This window comes from Eufriesea mexicana, unplaced genomic scaffold, assembly GCF_001483705.2.
Source record: "Eufriesea mexicana isolate 0111107269 unplaced genomic scaffold, ASM148370v2 scaffold22, whole genome shotgun sequence".
NCBI classification, from domain to species: domain Eukaryota; kingdom Metazoa; phylum Arthropoda; class Insecta; order Hymenoptera; family Apidae; genus Eufriesea; species Eufriesea mexicana.
The window spans coordinates 476994-498378 of NW_016908212.1; the positions used below are offsets into that span (position 1 = coordinate 476994).

The 21385-nt window shown below is 41.5% G+C and overlaps 1 protein-coding gene across 1 annotated transcript in view; it reads right to left on the reverse strand.

The window, feature by feature from the left end:
• Positions 1-21385, reverse strand: part of LOC108553427 (caspase) — a 62996-nt gene that overhangs the window by 5066 nt on the left and 36545 nt on the right. The window contains exon 4 of the mRNA XM_017908316.1: positions 9279-9396. Coding sequence (XP_017763805.1) covers positions 9279-9396 — 118 coding nt within the window. The remainder of the gene's footprint in view (positions 1-9278; positions 9397-21385) is intronic.

Below are 21385 nucleotides of genomic sequence, written 5' to 3' on the forward strand. Positions count from 1 at the left end.
ATGCGTCCCTGTGTATAGATCGCGATCCTAGATGTACGCGGTGGCTCGAAATTCGCGGTCCCACCATGAAAAGGGGATAATTTCTTGGCTTAAAAGGGAGTCGTAAGCATTGAATGAGTAGATTTCCTTCTTTCCTTAGGAAGAACTCTCGTTCCCGAGGAACGCAATCCACAGAATCTCGCAAACTTCTTTGCTGATTTCGAGGTAAAGATGGATGAAGAGGTTCCGGGAAATTTTTGGAAGTACATGCGTGGAGTATAGGTATTTTAACCTTTTCACTCCTGAGTTACCAAGAGAGTACCAAATTTTATTTTTGTTTCAATCTAATAAAAACTTAATATATAAAATATAATATCGTGCGTTAGAAAGAATATAAGCGTTCAGAAAGAATTTTCTAAGTTCTAACAGTTTTGAAATCCATGGACGTCGTGCAACGTCTGCAGGAGTGAAAGGGTTACAGGGTTCCTAGTAGGGTTCCTACGATGCACGAGTTTTCGCATTGTTTGAAATCGGGGGTACAAAGGGTTCGAAATAAGTAAATTTGTTTAACACTTGCGGTATCTTACAAGATCTAGAAAAATATACGGTTGTTGATTTATCTATCAACTTGTTTTAATTTTTATTTCGTTTTATTTTCTCGTGAAACGTATTTTATTCGCGAAATTATTCCACGTAAACAGGAGCTTACGACGAGTAATCGAACGAAGGCACCATACCTTTCGAATTGATACGAAAACTCCTTCGCATTCGCGCAGGAATAGCCCGATCCGATAGATTTACAGGTGAGCATCATCGAAAGGGATATCATATCGCGACCCTGAAATAAATCTCGCTGTAACTCGCCGGCGTACGATCGTAATTCAGTGCAAGCAGCTCGGGCTGAAAATTCGACTGGAAATGGAAGTAACGTCCCATTAAACCGTGGACCTCATATTACACCATGCCCGATCGTTGTAACGAGTAATCGTGAAACACGGCGACGCTTCGTCGATATTAGTTACGTATTAGTTCAGTATTATCTCGATATTATTTCCATATTATTTCGATGTTATTTCGATATTATTTCGCATTTGTTCGCGTAATCCCGACATCGATAACGATCGCGCAATTTTTCCCCGCGCCCTAACGAACGATTTCTACTGCCCGTGGAATATGTAACGACGTTGATTTACCCCGTGTCGGGGTTATTCCGAAAGCAGCTGGACGCTTCTCGCGTGCGAACACGCCGCCATTGGGGGTAAAATACGAAGCTGGAAAATGTTATACGCAAACAGGCTGCACGCTCTGGCTGGCCACGCGTTTTCGCCTCATTCAATATACACGGGACAATCACGGTTCTTTGTCACAGGAAAGCCTGGCAATGTTATCAAATAATTTCGTTAACGATCCGATTGGTCGTTATCCTGCTTGCAGAACGAAAACACGCGTACACACCGATACACTATACCACGTAGAGGCTCGCGCTGTGGCATGGATATCGAAGACGTTATTTTAAATGTACATTCGCTGAGTGATGCGTGTCATTTTTGCGACAGCGAACTTTTTCCCGCCACGGTTTTACGTCAGCCACACGTTTCGTTTCGTTTTCATGCACGATCTCGTTTGCTACGATTCAAATTGTTCGGCCGAGAGAGTTATTTATTTTATAAATGTTTTTACGAGAGGTGTTGTCGTTTATGAACGCGGACGCGAGAAATTAATCGCCGATAATATTCAAGTGTTTAAGTTGCAGGGATTTCTGAACAGTGGCGAAACGAGGAATTATTCGTTTATGAACGCTGATTGAAATTGATCCTTGACTCGGTGCGATTATTTCATTTTTTGGAATTTATCGAGTGCCCTGAAGCGAGCATTCGGTTGTTCGAGACAAATTTATTTGTCCTCCTATCGATCGAGTTTCTAACTCGTTTATACTCATTCTCGTTCGCGTCTATCGGAATAAAAAGAACGTAGAAAAATTCTGAAATTGGTAATTGTATTTACGTATTTACACGCTGTCGATTTATTCATCGAAATTAACCTACGTTTGACGAACGTTGTATATTTCCTCTATCCAAGTCGACAAACTTTCTACGAATTCAAAACCTACAAGCTAATTACCGACATGCACTGCCAGCCGTGTTTACCGTGCAAGGAACAAATAGACCGATTTTCAGTCCATCATCGACCGCATAAAATCCTGGCGCACGATGACTCGCGACTAATTTTCACCGTATAGCTGTCCGTTTTCCCGTCAATCGGGTCCATTTGTTTAACACGTGACGCAAATCAACCGGCTAACGATCCGAAATGTCGCGCAACTCAATATTTTACTCTGTCAATTCGATGACGCGGCCGAGGAGATCGATGCTCGGCTAGTGACACGAGTCAATGATATCTCCGACGCTCTGGCCGGGACAATAAATCTGTCGTATCGCCTGTGTCCACGAACAATCGTGACAGTATCGCTTCTGTTATGGATTGTTGCTCTATCCGCTCTCTGTCTGTCGCTTCGAAGAAACTGCTACGGCTATAATCGAGCATCGAGACACTGTATCGACAATTTTCGTCCTGGGACGAAATTTTAATCGGTCCGCCCATTTAATTACACACTCCCGTGGCGATAATTAGCCGGCATTGTCGAACGTCGAGCTATCAATTAATTTCCACGCAACAAATTTCCCGGCTTAATTAAATTATGTTCCCAGCACGCACCCATCCACGACTGCTCGCTCTCTTTCCCGACGATAAATTACAGGACCCTTCTCCTATACACGGCCATTTTTCTCGGCAAGAAAATTCCATCGATCGACTGATTCCAAACTTCCGATCGCTAGGGAAAAGCGATCCGAAGCAACCCGATTGCTCGGAAAAGTCGGATATTTAGATAAATGTATCTCCGCGTGACAAAGTTATTTTCGTAGCCGGGTACAGCCATTATCGGCTGCCTGTTTTCCTCTTCGTTTAGGTATTTCGCAGCGATTCGGAATTGTATTTGTGCAAGGTGAAGCGATTTAATAACGAGATCCTCCTCGCTCGCGACATTATAAAATTCAGAATCTCGCGTTGAGGATACGTCTGGCAAGAATTTATAACGCACGTTCGGTGCTTTCAACGCGTCAGGGAGAAAATGAAAATCGTCTCTGATAGAACGATATAACCAGGCATACCTTATCGGTCCGTCGATAACGGATGGAAATAATAATTGGAGGAACAAGAATAACAAGAGGTATATCGAAACGATTCCCTCGATACGTTTCTATACCTCTGCCTTCGCTTGTCAAAGAATCATCTGTCTTTCGTTACGAAATAAGAGCATAATTTCATCCATAAGTATGAAAGATATGCCTCGACTCATTTTACAGGATGGAAAGTTATAAAGCTGAGGCCTTGGCTTCGAGTAATTTACGTCAATCGATGAAACTCGATTTAAACTCAGGGACGGATAAATTCGAGCTATGAAAAAAATTTTAGCTGAGTCTCGAGGAATTTCGGAAAGAATTCAGAAACTATCGTAAATCTTTATCCCCGCTCTCGGCAGGTATGCACTGTAGATAAATCTGTTGAGCCACCGGGGGACCTTAAATCGCCATAGCACTCTTTTCCTTCCAACTATTAATCTGTTCCAAAACCGTCGATCGCGTTGAAAAAGTCTAATCCGGATCTTGCGAGTTATTCACGACGCGACGCCGAGGAACGGAGAAAATATTTCAGACCATACACGATCGGTGTACCCTCCCGGCAGTGGTATAATGGCTTCAACTGCGGCTAGCCTATTCCGAATCCCTGGATCGCTATCGAGAACGTTGCGGGTCATTGCGTCGCGTTAATGATATTTAACAGAGACCGGTTAATTACCCGGGAGGGGCCCGATCGATGGGAAAAATGCAGCTGTCGGCGAGGCGTCACGCTCGGCTCGTCTGCCGTCGTGACCGGCTATCACGAAATCCCATTCCTTCGTCGCATCGGTGAGAAATGTGAGTCGAAAAGTAAGCGGCTTACGGCAAGGACCAGGCGAAAATTATTTATGCGACACGGCGGCGATAAACAGCGAACAAAGACGCTTTGTGCCCACGAAATATCGCGTGTGCGCGCGCATGTATTTGTCACGCTCGAAGCGGGTTACGCGCGATTAACGTAATAATTCGCGCGTGCAATTTGCGTCCGCGGGCTTATTACGTTTGCCGCTGATAAATTACAGCGGACGAAGAACATTGGCGCGGACAGCGGCATAAAATATTCCGTTTGTTCTTTGTTGCCGAGCATCCGCGAAGAATTAGGGGCTGCGGTTATGCACGTTGATGGCTGGGTACGGTTCGACCGGTTTAGATCACTGCTCGCCGGCAGCGATATTTTTGAGCCTCGAAAAGGATTCCGCGTGATATACTACGTGGATGTACGTGCATGGGAGAACGGGAGATGAAAAAATTGCGTGATATATCGGTGTATATAGGTGGCGCTGCACGAGAACGGGTTAATTTTATGCCCCGAGCGATCTCCCGCGAAAACACCCCTTACGCTTGAATATTAAAACGCGTGATGGTTATATTTCACGGAACGGAAGGCGTCGCTGAATTTATAAGCGTTTTTAGTCGAAAGACGGCAACGGGGTGAATTATGGATCGGTAAACCCTTCGCTTCCGAGTCGTCGCATTTGGCCGAAGAATTGCAGCGTACAGCAGGTGTACAGAGTGGCCGCCACAGCGTCGGATGGGAGAAAAGAGCGATTCGATTGATTTTCTGCGCCCGTTTTCAAAGCCGGATCCTCCGTTTGTCGGACGATTGCCCTAACCGATTGAGCTATCCGGGATGTCGATAGATCGCCACTCCCTCGGTCTAATATTCCAAATGACTGGCTGCCATGATTGTAGGTCAGCCACGCGTCGCTACGACCTGCCGTTTAAATCTAGATAGGCCAAATCGGATAAACTGATATTATCGGCCCGCCTATCTAGACGTGCTACGGAAGACGAGGATAAGCGAAATTATTGCTAATTCTCTTCCCCCATTGATTGCAGATTTTCCGCCAATTTCGAAGCGGCCCCGCGTGTCGTTTCGCGTTACGATCTTCCATGCTTCCAGCTTTCGAACCAAAGTACTCTCGCGTTTTTTAAAGTCGAGTTTTCATCCCTCGCAACTTTCCTCCTGCGCTTTCTCCCCTATTTATTTGTTTCTCGTTCTCGTCGTCGCGCTGCGAAGTTCCGTGTTCGCGATTTAGGGAAGTTTCCAGGGGAGAAATATACGAGCGTAAAATCTTCCGATTTTATGTAAAATTTTATTCCATCGTGATCTTATTTTATTCCTTGGGATTATGCAGGATTATTTGTACACGTACATTCGAATCGTAGGTTTGATCACGAAGAATCGTTGAGCATCGCGACGGTTTGTTGAATCGGAAATAGAATAAATGTGGGAATTTCTGACCGATTTTTGTTAAATAATCCGGCGTTCAGGGGATTTTTTGAATTGAAATATTCGAGACGTCTTTAAAGAAACGTGTTTGGAAACAAAAATTGGCGAATAAGCCGGTTGAAAAACGTTAATGCAGGTGTTTATGAGAATTCTATGGAAGTCTGTGACAATTCTTCTGGCAAAAGTGTTAATCAGTAGCCTTTTCACGAGCGATTAAATTTACCTAGTCGGGTCGAGTTCCTTTTTCACCCGAAGAATTGGTTTAATATACGTAATAATTCCGCGTAGGATTTATATTTTTGCTAAAATTTCACTCCGAAATACGACAATTTGACTTCAATAGCATAATAATGGAGAATTTTACTCCAAAGAGGAATTTTGGCTGCCGCTTTGCTTTTTTCGCATATTCGAATTATTGCACGAGGAAGGTAACAAACGAACAGGAAAAGTAATATCTCTTGGGCAGAGTTAGAGCAATATCACAGCCCTTGCAGTCGGTCTCCTCAGGAATATTTGCAGGAAACAATTTTCGCAAAATTGAAGACGAGAATTACACGAAGAATTCCTCTTTAAGGAAATTACTTTTTAAGGAAAATCTCCGAGATTACCTTCATCGTTCCGTTTCTTTACTCTCTCCGTTTGAATTACCTTCGGCGAGGTAATTTAAAAGATAACAGTTTTTAATTCTTAATTAATTCGATTTGAATTACTCTGATATCTCTGCGGAATAAATATGATTAACCCAATTTCGAAAATTTCATAATAAGAGCGGAAGAATTTATCGAAGGTACGAGAATAGTTTCATTTAATTACCTCGCGTTTCTATCTTTCTTGCGGTAATCCAATAAATTCCCTCTCCCCTCGTAAAGATTATTTCGCCGTTCCGTATTTATTTATTATCTTCCGGTTTTCTCCGAGTATGATTAATTAAAGGAGATATCTTCCTGACAGACCTAACCGCAACGACTCGTAGTTCATATTTTATTCATTCAGACGTGACTGACCACCTAGATTTATGGATCTGCTGCTTTTAAAAAGGTGTGCCGAGTCTACGAACCTGGTACTCCTATTCTTCCTATTTAAAGTTATAACGAACACTGCCCTGAGAAGCATGACCCAAAATTTCCGTCGCCCCGTTAGTCTGCGTAGGATACACGAGAAAATAAAATTCCAAAAGGAATCATCCTCTTAATTATCCAAACTTTCTAAAATTTCCTCTCTACTAAAAAATTTCCTGTCAAGAGTCTCTACCACTCTCGAAATATTTTATTCGCCTATTTGTCGCAGATTACAATCGGACTGATCATAATCGACATGATTGGTGTCATAAGGAAAATATTTTTCCATTTCTGGCAGTGTTGTGATAGATAGACAACCAGATGTATCTTCCAAAACAGTTTTCACGGTATAGTAACAGACATAGTAAATGACCATTCATACAATGATATCTCGACACGTGATAGCTTCGATTATTTAGATCAGATAATTTTACGTAGATAGAGAACCCACGATATTCTTTTCATCCAAGATACCATCTATTTTCTTCCCATTCATCCAGCAAAATACCACCACCCGCATACATTCACCACGATCGATAAAATCAATCGTCGACATTCGATTGATCCAGTATCACAGCTACTGTTCGTCAATTTCGAATTATCCAACGCTAACGTATCTACGAGCAGCGTGTACAAACAGCGACGAGCATAACAACGAAAGCCTATCCTGAAATTTATAGTCCTCCTATTCTTTCCCGCCATTGACTTGCAAATGAAGGCTCGACAAGAGTGCACAGGAGCGCGAATCGCACACGCACGTTGTCGCCCCCATCTAGGGGCCAAACACCCGTTGAAACGCGAATCCGAGAGGACATTCTCGACAACCTGCGGAGGAAACGAACGCACTTCGTCTCCGTCGAGTGCCTATCTTGCTCGAGCATCGTCGTATGTACGTCTGGCGAAATAAGGAGTTTGTTCGCGCACGCGCGGACGAATTTAGAAGATTTTTTTTTAGAGGGAGGTGAAATATGTCGGTAATTGTAAAAGTAGTACGTGAGAAAAATTCGAAAGAAGCGATTTTATCGTCTGCTTCGCGATGCATTGCATTCGTTAATACTGGAGGGATTATCCCGATTTAATCTCCTGTGAATAGAGGTACAGAGGTCCGGGAAGCAATGTTGCTTCTTTAATGACGATAATAGCTTTATTTGGACTAAAAGATAACACAAACTCCATCACTCACGGTACTCTCAGGACTCCCTCACTCTGAGGACTTTAACTTAGAACTGCTCTCGCATTCATCCCCTTTCGTTCCAATTCTTAATATTTAAGAATATACCCAGACTTTTCCTGGCATATGTGATCCTTCCACTCGGTCCTCTTGCAAACACTATCCACGATTTCCCATACAGTGTGAGTGTGATGATGTTTCTTTGATGACAATAATAGCTTTATTTCAACTAGGAGATAATACAAATTCTATCACTCACGGTACTCTCAGGACTCCCTCGCTCTCAGGACCTTAACTCAGAACTGCTCTCGCATTCATTCCCTTTCGTACTAATTCTTAACATTTAAGAATATACCTAGACTTTCCTTGGCATATGTGATCCTTCCACTCGGTCCTCTTGCAAACACCATCCACGATTTCCCATACAGTGTGAGTGTGATGATGTTTTTTTGATGACAATAATAGCTTTATTTCAACTAGGAGATAATACAAACTCTATCACTCACGGTACTCTCAGGACTCCCTCGCTCTCAGGACCTTAACTTAGAACTGCTCTCGCATTCATTCCCTTTCGTACTAATTCTTAATATTTAAGAATATACCTAGACTTTCCCTGGCATATGTGATCCTTCCACTTGGTCCTCTTGCAAACAACATCCACGATCTTCCATACAGTGTGAGTGTGAGTGAGTATGGTCGAGTGATGGAACTGAGACTGGTTCCTGGCACACTGCACTCTACCAGCTCCTAGCTGACGACCTAACCCTCGCACTGGAACACTCTATCAGCACGTTCGCTTTCTGTAACTCCGACTGATCTATGCTCTTACTTTAGACTAAACCCGAACTAACTCTAGCCTCTACTTTCTCGATCTCTACTCTCTACTCTAATTCGACTAACTCTCGACTCTACTCCAACTCCTAGCTTGACCTCTAGACACGGGCTTTTAAGCCCGTTCAAAAGGCAAGTGCCTTCGGTCCGTGAATGAACGACCCCAAAAGTAGGAGGAACTTCCGCCTCACCAAAGTCGGTGATAGAGCAGACTCCTCCTTCAAAGTGAGGCCCTCACTCTCGGTTTATGGTAGGGAAAAGTTGCTCCAAGCTAACTCATATGACCTGGCCCTGATCTCCTGCGGCCCAATGTCAGCCAAATCCTAAGCTCTAATTTCCTAAATTAGGCATCTGATCGACGCCTCGTGTTCAGTGACCCGAGATAATAAAGAATAAATGGCCGCTAGAGGACCCTGACGCATTGTTCCACGCAGAAACACATCAGCTATCGAATCCTCATTAATAAATGTCATTCGCTCATCATTCTCACAATTATTTGCTATCTTACCAATAAAGTACCGTGAAATGTATTATGAAGTAGAAGAATTTTTCGCAAGACAGCAAAGAATTGAATTAGACTGATTATGAGTGTGCAGCTTTATCGCAGTTGTTATTATTTTTTAATTTATAATATGCATGATGCCAGAAACTTACCATCAGACCACTTTCGTAATTTGCTACCTGTTCTAACATGAAGTTGGACGTAATATTTCTTGGAACTATCGTGGATTTGTCACTGGTTCGCGGATGTAGTCCGTCAATGATTCCGCGTATGTGTATAGGGTGTGTCAAAAATATGAGCAGAACGTCTAATACACGAGACCTACCGTCATAAGTAGAGTATGCGACCATAATGTCCGCGTAGGAAGGCAGACTGAAGGTAGCCATGGCGTCCGTCTCATAATACATTTGTACGCCATTGTCCACCCTCGTCCCTCGGCAGGCCTGTGAAAGAGAAAACGTATATGCAAATTGAATGACTGACCCTCGACATCCTCTTTCGTATTCTTAGCCTGCAAGTATGAGAAACGAGAATTCCCTGAAAGTGGATTTTCTGGGGGAACTAGTGGAGCTAGGGAAGTTAGAGAGACTAGCCGAATCTATCAACGATGTACGACGTACTTCTTTTACCTCTTAATATATATACTTGACGAATGATCAATCAAAGAGCGTTAATCGATATAGGAACAACGAGTGTGTTTCAATTTTACATTTGAGAATAACGTAAATTTCTCGGAAGTATAGTGGAAATTCATCTGGAAATTGACGAATCGGAAAATTCCAGGGAAAATGTTATTTTCTTTCTTAAAGAGTTGTTCGTGAAACGATATTATTATAAATAATAAAACGGTGTAAAGGAAGTTGATAAATTTTTACTTTCGTTAGTTTCACCACTACCTTTTCGTACTACCTTTTCCTTAATTTTAATTTTTCGTACGTAAGAATTCGCGTACTGGGATTTTGCGATTCACAGATCGAAAGTTTAATTTGTTTATTCGACTTTTCCTCCGAGAACATTCGCACTACCTTTTCCTTAGTTTTAATTTTTCGTATGTAAGAATTCGCGTACTGGGATTTTGCGATTCACAGATCGAAAGTTTAATTTGTTTATTCGACTTTTCCTCCGAGAACATTCGCACTACCTTTTCCTTAGTTTTAATTTTTCGTACGTAAGAATTCGCGTACTGGGATTTTGCGATTCACAGATCGAAAGTTTAATTTGTTTATTCGACTTTTCCTCCGAGAACATTCGCACTACCTTTTCCTTAGTTTTAATTTTTCGTATGTAAGAATTCGCGTACTGGGATTTTACGATTCACAGATAGAAAGTTTAATTTGTTTATTCCATTTTTCCTCCGAGTTGAGGAAAATGCAGTTGCTTCGATGCACTTGGTATTGCGAAGACCGTCATTACAAATCTTTCACTCGAGCTGCTTGCTAACTTTCCGCTATAAATCACGTTTTACTTAACTGCGGAAATAGCACAATTGGCGTACAGGTTCTGCCCTCGCTCGTCGTAAAGCGGAATTGGCAACCGGATGTCATAAATGCTCTTTTCAAATTTACGACCTACGCTAGCCAGTTGCTACAATGTCGAGGCGTGATTTTCGCGGAAAATCGATTCGTGGTTACCAAGAATCCAATGGTTCAATTTAATCGGCATATTTTACATCGTCAAACTACCTTTTCACGTCGATCTTGTCATTATTAATTCTCCGTGAGACTTAACCGCGAATTATATGATCTTCTAGTAATACAGGTCAACCATATATCGAACGCAGCAACAACTCCAGTCATTCGGAAATCATATTACCCACTTCGCTTCGATACTCGTGCAATAAATTGTTCGCAAACAATCATACCACCACCCTGTCTATATTTTCTAATATTTCAATCAGCGTTATCTAGCAGTAAAGATGTCACCTATTGTGACTAACCTTGTCGCTATTTTTCGGAATAAAAAACTCGACATTAGTCGCGACATTGGGCGTGCCATAGTGATCGAAATTTGGACAAGAAAATCGGAAGATCTCGCGAGAGTCGCGATCAAGATGAGAAAAACTCGCGGCTGGGCGCGGCGAGTTGGAGCCGAGCGTTAAAGCGCGGAGCGGACGCGAATTCGACATGGGCGATATAACGAATGGTCGTCGGGACGCTTCACGGGACGACACGCGTGAACAAAGCCGCGGAATTTTCAGATTCTCCGTGGTCGTTACTCGATAAAACGCGCCCAGGTCGAGATTTATGCGGCTCTCGCGCGAGCAACGCTGGATTAAAACGCGCTCTGAATTATTACGAAACAGGACCTTAAATAAATGCTCTATTTGCGATATTGTGCAACGCGCTCCACGGAACCATCGTAAGTGTCAGTTTTATGCGCGTGAAATATCGTTTCCTCGAGTCAGATTTTAATGAAATCATTTACACGTGACTTTGCTATTATGTCGACTGTGAAACCGTCTTTTTCTTTTAATTATTCCATATTTGTGGAAGATAGTGGCTGCAGAAGGCCAATACATTCTCGATCAACGGGAAGAAAAGGAAATAAGAAAAATATATATATATAGCAAAAATTATGCTTATATCCTTAAAGGTTCTGTCACATCATTTTCACTACACAGGACCGTCGTAAGTGTTGATTTTATGCGCCTGAAATATCGTTTCCTCGAATCAGATTTTAATGAAATCATTGACACGTGACTTTGCTATTATGTCGACCGTGAAATCGTCTTTTTCTTTTAATTATTCCAAATTTGTCAAAGCTGGTGATTGCAGAAGGCCAATACCTTCTCGATCAACGAGAAAAAGAGAGAATAAAAATATATATATATATATACATAACGAAAATCATGCTTCTATCCTTGAAGCTCCTGTCACATCATTTTCGCTGCACGAGTTCGCTATTTATCTCGAAATGGGATTAGTTCTCACTCGTACACCGACTCGCGTGTTTCCATATTGAACTTGTATGAGCCTCGTGTATTTGTCTCTAACGCGTGTCCGATGAAATGGTATCGTATCGTAGAAATTTTTCTTTAACACGGTTAAATACGACTGACGATGGGACAGAATTTAACGATAGTTCCATGGCTGGTGTTGAATGTTAATTCTGGAGGAATAACATTCGTATATGCTATTACATATTACTGTAGGCATTCGTGCATTCCGTATCATGCATCGTTCACGGGCACTAATAGTGTATTGAAATTCAATACTCGATTTGTCGATTTACTCGCCAGGGATTATGTACCGCTATTTCAATTAATCATGGCATATCTCTCGCAGTTAGGGCAGCCTTCGTTTATCTAATATATACCGTGAGTATCAAACAAGCTAATGCCAACGAATTTTCGAATACAGTATCGGTTCTGTGGACCGATTTTGAAATTTTTGAAACAGCTCTTTGAAAGGAATTCACTCAAAAAATCGTGTTTCAAAATATCAAAAATTGGTGCTCTTGTTACCTGTAAAACAACGATATTGGTACAAAAGTTATAGAATCGATGTTCCATAAACTTCATTTTTGATAGAGAATAATGCTCTGATAAACGATTTTTTAATTATTCGATATAATACCCAAGAATGAATTTAGTTGCAAATCTATGAATGTGCGAATTGATGCAGGAATTTACAAAATCGACGTAGAATGTAAATTTGGAATTAAATTATATTTTATGACAAATAAGCATCTCGAGCATGTTGGAGCAATGGTGCAGAAATGTGTTCAGGATAATTGGTACCAGCGTTTCGGTTAGTTGTATGTAAGTAGTTCTATGTTGAGGTTCGCTTTGCATGATAATATTGCGGATTTTGGGATGCAACTTTTGAACTACCGAGTTGCATTGCAAAGCAGTGGGATCCAGCTGCACGGTTGATGTTTATTAAATCGTCTTTCATTAAACGAAGCAGGTTTACGCGGCAGACGACACGTTGAATTTGGGAACTTTTGGATTTAAATGACGTGAACTTTCGCGTCTTGTTGCTCTTTCTCTGATTATTTTGCATTCATTATCCTCGGCTTCGTTTTCACTGGTTTGTGCTCTTCGAAGGAATTTTTACAGTACGAATAATTACCACGAATAGTTTGATACTTCTGCGCATCAAGGCATAAAAGACATACTTTTAGATTTAACTTAGAAAAATAAATTCGATTTTCACGTTATCTTCCAAGTGAAATTTCCCGAAATTATTCTACTTAATATTTATCTGGAAATACGTAGATTCCAGCAGCTCGAACGTAACGATTTAAGAGTGACATATCGCGTAATTAACAAGTATAATCGTACGAGTTCGGGGTCGATTAATGCGAGTTTGATAGCAGCGACACGGGGCTGATATAACGAAGCGAATGGCCGAGCATGGTAGTTTAGATCGAGATACAAAGTGCTAAAAAATAAATCACTGCAGAATTTCTTGGAAATGAAAAATACAATTAATCTTCTAGATAAGTACAAAAGCACATAAACTAACTTTCCTCATTTTCTAACGTTAATCTGATTATAACAATTGCAAGATTACTATTTCACTTTCCTGACCCGGGTAACAAACAGTCCAGAAATGAGAAACTGCAAGTCCTTTAACAATCTCGATAACATCGACATCCTCGAGAGTTTGCATCGTGAACTGCTTGTGCCCTAGGAGAAGTAGTATGGAACGAATGCTGGTCTAATTTTTGTCTTACAGCGACTTTAACCTGTAACATAACTCCTCGTTTAATCTATAATATCGCATTATAGTAGCACTATTCCATCATCTTGGCGAATACATTGATCGGTGATATCTATTTTACCGATTGGATATACGCTTCGATGCTTTCAAAGATCTAAGTGAAGGTGGAGAACGAGAGGGATCGAGTGAAAAGAGCACTACGTTTTCTTAGCAGGACTTTATTATATACGGGGGACCAGATGCGGAAAACGGAAGGCTAACTTTTCGGGAAAGATCCGTGTCTTTGGAGAGGCGTAAACGAATTGACTCTTTCTCGCCGCTCATTATTTTATTATTTTTCGTCGAGGTGATTCGCGAGTTATGGGGCCCTGGTCGTAAAGACATAAACCAGGCCCCCATTGATCCCCCGGGACCCTCGATGTCCCGAAGGAGCCGAAAATATTTACAAGGAACCTTCGTTTTTCGCATCTGGGATGTGTCCCTACAGAAATATTATAGGTCACTGAACTATCTGCTGAGGTCACCATAAAATTTCAGAAACACATCTAAAAATTTATAAAGATTATATACTCGTCTCGGAAACATTTTTTGAAACGAGTTATAGTTCAGGAAATAATCGAGTGGGAACTTCAAATGGGGCATCTTATATAATCGAGTATACTACTTATTCGAGTACAGTGCCAAATATTTTCTTTACCCGGGTCCAAGAAGATTTAAGAAGTGCAAAATATTTATCCCGATTTTCACGTGACAGGTATGTATATTGGTTACAAATCTACCAGATACGTTCGTTACACATAATAAATCCGAGTCTCGAAGACCCTGCGTTCACATTTAAGCCAGGTTAATCTCTAGCAACTCGAGCTCATTCCCGATTACAATAACGATTGCTAACGTCGCGACGCGAAACGAGGTGAAATCGAATCGATTCGGGCCTTCAGCCTCTCGCTAATCCCGTTCGTGCGGTTCCAAGCTGCACCGGATTTTCGTCCATCCTTTTTACTCCTTCGTGTTTATCCTACACATAATCGCATTCGCGCAAAACTTTCCACGGCTTAATGCCGTGCGTGGTACGTACTCGAGAGCTCGTTAAACGAGTTGTGAAGTAACCTCGTCAACTATAAAACTCTTTCATGTCCCTTTGAAACGTCGTACGGATAATTAACCATGTCGTCTTTTCCACTTCCGTTAGCGCGCGTCGCCTCTCCACTCGTCGCGAAGAACCGGAAAACCAGAGCGTTAGTGCCTCTTCCCGCTCGCGAGAACGAGCTTGTTCCCTCAATTTTCACGTGTCCCCTATCGTCGAACTCTTAACTCTTTGTGGCCGGGATTAATTTCTTGTAACGAGAAACTTCCTCCATGGCGAGGGCGGAGGGTGAAGGGTATAAAAGGTGGAAGTTAATGAACGCGTGTTCGGGTTGTGACTTTGACTTCCCGACGATTCAGCGGCACTCGTGGTAACGATGGAAATAAGAGTTTCCGGGAGAGAGGGATGTAGAAGGAGCAAAAGGAACGAAGGGAAAAGAGTTTAACTTACACGGCGGTAACGGTAGTGTTAAAGGGGTTATAACGCAAGGAATAGTAGCGAGTGGAAAAATTTGGGAAAACTGTGTAGATCTTTATTGAACGGACGAATAGTTAGAACTAGTTTGTTTAGGACCTCGCGGGTCAAAAGTCGTCTTCAGAAGACTGGTGACAAAAGACAGAACACCGGGGGAAGGGATCGCCCACACACCGCTGGGATGTAGAGTTTACTTCGCTATTGAGTTTTACCATGACTGGGAGGTTTTAACACGTTGACTGCCATGGGGGTCACCGGTGACCGGCACTCGACTTTGCTACAGTGCCGAGGGGGCCACCGGTGACCGGCAACGCGACCATTAGTAAAAATACATAATTAGAGTAAATATCGATACTGATAAATTTTTAAATAGTACCATTGTTACTATAATGGTTCGAAGAAATTAATGCCATACAGAACATGCAAAAATAATTTTATTTATACAAAGAAAAGGTGAACCAAAACAATCGGCACAATATGTCGCCACTTTTTTAGTGCAATTCTTTGCTCTCATTCTTCCTAGCTGATTTGAATTATTTTCATAGCACACTTTGCAAAATCGCCTTACATTTCGCACACTTCCAGGTTTCTTTTTAAATTCGTGACGACGTTTTTCTGTACGTAACTGCTCGATGAAACGCAATCTTCGTCATCGGAACAATTCGCTAAATACATCGTTAACTTCATTCTAAAATCGGGAATTAAAATATTTTTTCGAGTTGCTTTTCAAACAATTGATAATGGCAAAAATGGTCTACAGCGCCTCGGGTTCACCGGTGACCTCCGCCACGAAAAATACATTAAACGCGATTATACAACTCACGTTATCTTTTGTAAATAATATTTCAACATAATATGCATCGCGTAATAAAATATTCATGTTGACGCCATGGGTAATCCACGTAAAATGCGCGCGGCAGTCAACGTGTTAAAGAAATTGTTGGAATACCTATCTCGTATATGAGCGATAAACTTATCTAACTAATAAAATTTATCAAACGATAAGTTTTGTCGATAATGCCGCACAAAGCCAATTTTTAATCGCAATCTACTTATGTTGCAATATAGAGAGCACTCGTAAATTCACGCATCGTTACTTTCGTTAAATTTCTACTCGATTCATTCACCATTGTCTATTACGACTTTGCAAGTGTGGGAAAGGAATAAGTACGAAAGTAAGGAAGAATTTGAAATTCGCGTGGTTCGGCATTGATTAAATCTCGAACGCACTATTTTCTGCTAATATCAGGAAGAACGAATTTTGTCGAGATGTCGGTGTTCGTGGATTTTCGAATATTTTTAACCTGCCAGTCGCTCGAGGTCGAATTCTCCTATTTTTATCGTGACCAAGAAGCATTTTCATACACGCTATTACGATCCATCACTTGTAACGTACAGGGTGAACTACGTAACTCGCACGGCTGAATAACTCCTAAATTATGCCGCGCTTGAAAAATTGTTGTGCGCGAAAGTTTCATGGCTTTGAAAGAGGTATGATGTAACGCACGGTATTTTGCTCGGGTAGGCGGAGAGATTTCGGACGTTTCACGGTTTTCAGACTTTTTCAGGGTTCCCAAGATTGTCTGGAATGAAACTAAAAACGGTATGGAATTTTTATTTCCCTCGTTCCCGTTCGATGAACGATATTTATATCCTCGTAGCGTTGCAACGAGTGCGTCGCGTTAGATCCGCTTCGCGAATTTCATACTCCTCGAAATTCGCGTCTACGAGTATTCCGCGGCTGAACAAGCGTCGAGTGTAACCCATCGGATCTCTCGGGCATCGTAACCGGAACAAAAACGTTTCTGCATTTTCGCTAACCGATCGGAACGAACGCCGTTAATACGCGGGTCTTTTACGGGCGTAATGGCGGACACGCGGGACGTTGGAATCGCGGCGAACGGTACGTGGCGACAAATTGATTCACGTGAAAGAGCCTGTTGTCCCGGCGGTTCGTTACGACGGACAAAACGCGATCTTATTGCTGCGGGCTCGCAGGGACGAAAAACGATTCGATTATACGGGTTTCAATTAAATCGGGATCGCGGGATGGGTGTTATTCAGCCGGGCGTATGGAAAGTTATCGGAAAGGGAACGGGAAGAAAGGGAACTGCCGTGGAACAATGATGGAACTGTGCCACGATTTTCCGCCGAATAAATAAACTTCTTTTTACGATTATCGCTTTGTCCCTTCCGAATGGTAGTAATCACAATTATTCCGGTGCATTGTGCGATCCTTTAGCGAAACAGTTCCATTATCCTACGGGGTGCTCCGCGAGTGTCCGCTTTAACTGTTGGAATACCCGCTGAGGATCCGAAGGTACCCGTGGGATGTTCTTTCAGGGGTATAACCGAACAGTACTTTACAGTACTTTAACTGTTGGAATACCCGCTGAGGATCCGAAGGTACCCGTGGGATGTTCTTTCAGGGGTATAATACGCAGTTTGAGGCTGGAACGGGGCCACAGCGTTGAGATCGTTTGCGCGTTGTCGATGGGAAAACGTGGTGCTCTTCGTTTGAAAAAATTAAAAATAAATCTGCCGGAGGTGAATTGTTCCGAATGGTCCATTCGCGATGAAAGTTCGGCAGGATCTTGATTATATGAATTATGTATTTCCAATTACGATGCCGTATATTAACATGCGAAGTGTTTACTCTTTTCGACCAGATGAAATCCATTTATCGTGATTCGCTGTAGTAAAATTCGCACGGTACGTTATATCTTAATAGTAATAATAATAATTCAAACATCAGTTGGAGAATATTGTAATTCTAGTTTAATATCATCGTAGTAATTTAATATCCGTGATACAATATTACCTTAAATTGATTAGATATGACATAGTAAATTATACGTTAATAATAATAATAATTATTATTATGTTATGATATAACGTTGCCAAAATGCATGCAAACAGTATCGAGAATTGATCAAATATGTGGCACAATCGAAAGCTTAATACTAAGAGTGTGCGGAATTTTGCATGAAATTTCTCTCGTATCAACACTTTTGTCGCTCAATTAATTCATATAATGGAGATTCTGTTGTACTGTAGAGAGTTCAGAAGAAGTTCATAAACAAGAGTATCTCTTTCCGTATCTCGCGTTGTTTACGAGTTTCAAATTAGTGAACGTAAGAGCGCGGCCAATTAATATAACGTGTGCTTTTCTCTGCATCTGCATACGATCAGGCTAATTTACCGAGTTCTTCCGAGCTACCTCCACTAACAATGCCACGTAACTTTCTTTCTCTTTATATATATAACACGGAATTTTTACAAGAACGACTCAGTTTGTCTACAGCTACGGCATTTCCACGAATTATCCCACAGTTCTCGGTTAAGATGGACACCCTGTATATTCGCGTTTCCCCGCACCACGAAGGAGCGAAAAAACACAGCGTTCGCACGCTAATGCGCTTCGCGTTGCAAATCCTTGAGAGATCATCCTGAAGTAGATAAATGGAAAAAGATCCACTCTGGATTACACAGCGAACGAAATCAAGATTTACGTTATCGTCGTGTGAAATATTTGCATTATCCCGTTATCTCCTTCACGATTTACGGTTCGAGTTCCTGATACTTCCGACGTCGGGATCGAACAATTTCTCATGTGTTTCGCAACCGTATTATCTTTTTCCTTTGGCAGCTTCGTTATGCAGTCGTGCGAATTATTGTTCTAGAGCAAGTACGTAAAATCGACGATATTTTAACGATCGAAATTTATAAGGAAAGGAATGGAAAATTTCCTCTTGAAATAAGTGAAATGCCTTCTAGTTGTGCCTTCTACTATCGTATTAAATATTTTCTTCAAATGTGACACGGAGAGTCACGCGAAACAGAGGATTCGTCGATATTTACGTTACTGTGGTATTGGCGAATAAAGTAGAAATTGCTTAGCACCAGATCGAGCTACTGTCGAGAGAATATTTACTAAATTATCAGTGTTGCGAGAAGAACCAGTGAATTCCTGAAAGGTTGCTGGAATTTTCGGACGTTTGGCTGTGCGTAGTACGAATGAGGATAAGAAGGGGTGCCAAGGGGTGCGAGAAACAGTTAGTGCTAGTCCTGCGAGTGAGTTTCAACCCTTTGCGCTCGACGATTTTTTGGCTAAAGAGGGGTACGAGTTGAAAAATTTTCTTCCACAAGGCTGATGATATTTTTTTTAGCAGTAAATAAGAAATCGAATAATAATTAACACGTAGAATTATTCAATTTCGATACCTCGAAATTTTATCAAATGGCGACCTAGAGGCACCTCGAGTGCAAAGGGTTAAGTATTAGTCTTGACAGTCGGTTACTGAAAATGTTACTGAAAATGTCCATAACTTACTCAAAAATCAACGAAATCAGTGAGATCCCTCCCCTTTTCTAAATAATTCCCTCGTAAACTTGTAATCATTGTTGATTCTTTAGTCGCAGATGAGATTTCACGAAGCAGTGTGTATTCCTACTAATCTATTGTAGGATATTTTGAAACATTATTAAGGCAAGATACCCCCCTTCGGTGAGCTGGAAGGAGGAGTCTCTTCTACCCCTGAGCTTTATGTGGAGGGATTTTTCTCCTCCTTCGGGGGAGGTCCTTGCCTCGCAGACGGGCCTGTTCTGGAAGATAGAGTCTATTTCGTTAGTTGCATTTAGTTCGTCAGCAGTTCGAGTCTAGTTGTCTTATAGTTCGTGTTGAGAGTCTTGAGTTGTAGCTTAGTTATTGTTTAGTTCGTTACGAGTTCATTCAGAGTGGTTAGTTGCAGTCTTTAAGAGTTGAGATTGAGTCAAATCAAGTCTGCAGTAAATTTTAGAAGCCCAAGTATTCTCCAGCATAGTAGAGACTGTGTGACTCTATACTATTCTAGCTGTTTAATTCGTTAATTAATTAATAACTGTTCCCTCTGTAACATTTACATCGAACCAATTCGATTAATAATACCACGGAGTTAAATACCAAATTATAGTTAGGATTAATGTCTTCTAACAATCAGTAAAATTCCAGATATCATGCGAATATTCAAAATTCCGCATCGGTGGTCTTGGGCGTAAATTCGTATTACGAAGGAAGCAACCCTAACAGGAAATTGGCCAAGAGGGACTATCTGGTGGCATTTCTGGTGTGAGCCATGTACGCTCTTCTCGTTAATGATACTTTCACCACCAACGCTTTTAGCTCTGTGCCCGTCTGCACTGCGCGCAAAATTAATGCGACAACATCGCGGCAGAAGAGCCCGATGAACAAAATATCACGAGAGTTGAAAAACCGAAATATTCATGCAAGCAGTTTAATTTGGCAGTCATGCGAGCCACGAACGCGTGCTGCTCGTCCCTCTGCTACCCCTATCGTGTTTACCCTTTGCAAGTAGTACGTCGATAAAACTAAAACGAACGTTCAGCGATGAAAAAATTTAATTTTCTTACGAGGATGCGTTGGTTACTTTAATTACCGGGTTACTCGTGAAAAATACTCCGTTTATTTCAGCATCTCTGTTGTAAATGCTTAATGTTTGCCAGCAGAGCTGTACAATCGTCTTTTGTTCGTTTATTCGTAATTAACTCGGTGTAATTAAATACCACGCGTTGACAGAATACAACAAATGAGATTTCCTTGTAAGTTATCGTGTCACGAAATAACAGAAAATGTCTGCTGAAACAGGGAATGATCGAGTGTGGCCGAGTAGGCGAATCAGGTAGCCATCTTGCGAGCAATGTGACACCCTTTGCTAGTAAACCATTTGATTTTGGCTCTCGGTCCAAAGTTATACTTAAAAATGCATATTTCTGAATTTTATTTCAAAATTGTACACTGGGTCAAAGGAGTATTCGTTTCCTCTACTGTCATCGAAATTTTATTTCAATTTTCACGATTACGAATATCGTCGTGACGTTAATTCCACGACTATCTATTTTCATCCCTTTCTTCCTACCCAATTGTTATTTTGCAACGAAGCTTAGCTTAATCGCGAGCTTAATTAGCGACGTGTACTCTCGCTATCAATGATACTAAAATCCACTGCAAGAGAATGAAATATTCGAATTCAAATATTCCCGTGATTCATCGTATATCTTGATAATCCATCCGAGCTAGTCCCTGGAATATTCACATCTCACACACAGAGACACGCGATCTCCGACAATCGCGCAACATCCACGGGTACTTCGCGATATCGATTAGGCTGTCACGTGGAAAAGTATGATCGATAAAAGATAGCTCAC